We start from the raw sequence: 2,121 nt of genomic DNA, 5'->3' as shown, positions 1-2,121 counted from the left end.
TTATTCCAGCAAATGCGTCCTCACATCACGTTGTACTATGTCTATGCCATGTCTTTTAATCGATTTTTTTCCATCTTTTACGTCGACTTGCGTGCAAGAACTTCAAATGTCGATAAGTTCATTTTTGCGATCAGGAGAATACTTACAATAGACATTGCATAGACAGACAGTCGGACAACCGGACGGACGAACATTGTTAATAACGATTCAGAATTTGATACTGATCAAGAATATATAAACTTTGTGAGTCTTTGAAGCATCCTTCTTGGCGCTGCAAACGTTTCGACAGAATGTATATATCTTTCATCCTTTCGTGGTGGATATATATGAAAAGAAGATATAGGGAACACACCCAAAGAAACAATATACAACTTATGAAATTTATGAGGTAAATATGATATTTAATCGACCAATTTATTGAACTCGAATCATAGACTCTGAGCTTATATAATAAAATTTCAAATATTTTAACATTACATCGTTTGTATGGAATACAGTTAGGGGGCACAACTTATGCTTCAAACCTCAACAATATGCGAAGTAAACAAAAGAAAAGAGCCCTTACATTGGTAACAGGCGCTCCCTGCAAAAAATCTATAAGGAAACGTAAGTTTCATACATTAGTGGCTTCATAACGAAGATTAACACACATACATCTATATCTAAAGTAATAAACCCTTGCGCTTCCAATTCCATTTGAAAAGAAAACTCGGAAAATGCTTTTCGAACAGAGCATCATATATATATATATATATATATGTATATATATGTATATACATGATGCCGCTACAGCCTGTATGAGAATCTTTGCGGTGGCAATGGCCTTCAAGGGGAATTCTTACAATTTAAGAAAGATTCAATCCCTCAAATAAAAGCTTAGAAAAGAAAAACAATGTTGTGTTCAACGTGTCGGTCACTGTGTACGCATTGCTTTGCTCAAATGTCATATATTAATCATATACATAATGCTAAGAACAAACAAAATGAATTATTTTTAAAGATTTCAATTTAGTGAATTTGTTTTATTTATTTAATTTTTTTTTTTGTTTTTTTTTTTATTATTTCAATTATCTACGTACGGCGAACATTAAAATGAAGGAAATTTCAAACGTCTATTTGCTTAAAGACCAAGAAGAGCTGCTTTAGCGGCTTTTGCTTCCTCTTTGGCTTTTTTCTTGGCCAATTTCTCCAACTCCTTTTGCAATTTCTTTTCCATTTTGGCCTTTTCCTTTTCCAATTTAATTTGCAACTTGGCTTCTGTTTTGTACTGTTCGTATTCTAGTTTAACTACATCAATATCATGCACTTGAAGCCAATCGTAGTTGAGATATGCGTTAGCGAAATCGCTCAGGTCAATGAAACATTTACCTATTTCCGGTAGAAATACTTCACCGCTGCCGCACTTAACATGATATAATAGATAGCCGTCAAGAGTCAGACGGCTATAGCACAAATAATATGAAGCATTTGATAGAGGATCTTCGAAGGCACCAGGAGCCAAACAAGCGAACTCATTGGGACAGGATGCAATGTCACGGGCGCAACGACCCCATGCGGCATTGAAAGCTTCATCTTCGCCGCAGGAAAGGGTTTGTAAGCGCAAAGTTCCGTCAGCTGAGTCCAATGCTGAGCAGGAATAATATAAACGGCAATCTGTTTCATGGGCTTGCAATCCCGGTGTAGAGCAAGTGGGGAGTTCCGTAGTTGTATCCGCACTAACAGTTGTAGTTTCCGAAACAGTTTCTTCTGGCTCTTCTCCTTGTTCATTGTCATTATTTTCATCATTGCCATCATTTGTTGACGCTTCCTCATTGTCAGAACTTTCTTCAACTACTGTGGCTTCAGCTGCTTCCTCATTGTCGGAACTTTCTTCAACTACTGTGGCTTCAGCTGCTTCCTCATTACCAGAATTTTCTTCAACTACTGTGGCTTCACCTGCTTCATCATTACCAGAATTTTCTTCAACTACTGTGGCTTCAGCTACTTCATCGTTACCAGAGTTCACTTCAACTGCATTGTCCTGAGATACTTCCTCATTAGCAGATACACTTGCTTCATCTTCTCCCTCATTAGTAGAATTTTCTTCAACTACAGAGACTTCAGCTGCTTCATCGTTACCAG

At 37.2% G+C, this 2,121-nt stretch overlaps 1 protein-coding gene across 1 annotated transcript in view; it reads right to left on the bottom strand.

Moving 5' to 3' along the window:
- Nucleotides 1-1,043: 1,043 nt before the first annotated feature.
- The window catches only part of LOC119633642 (auxilin-like protein 1), a 1,613-nt gene continuing 535 nt past the window's right edge, over nucleotides 1,044-2,121 (bottom strand). The window contains exon 3 of the mRNA XM_038027288.1: nucleotides 1,044-2,074. Coding sequence (XP_037883216.1) covers nucleotides 1,121-2,074 — 954 coding nt within the window. The 3' untranslated portion in view covers nucleotides 1,044-1,120. The remainder of the gene's footprint in view (nucleotides 2,075-2,121) is intronic.

Source organism: Glossina fuscipes, unplaced genomic scaffold, assembly GCF_014805625.2.
Source record: "Glossina fuscipes isolate IAEA_lab_2018 unplaced genomic scaffold, Yale_Gfus_2 0, whole genome shotgun sequence".
Lineage (NCBI taxonomy): Eukaryota > Metazoa > Arthropoda > Insecta > Diptera > Glossinidae > Glossina > Glossina fuscipes.
This window is presented reverse-complemented; position numbering and strand designations above follow the sequence as displayed.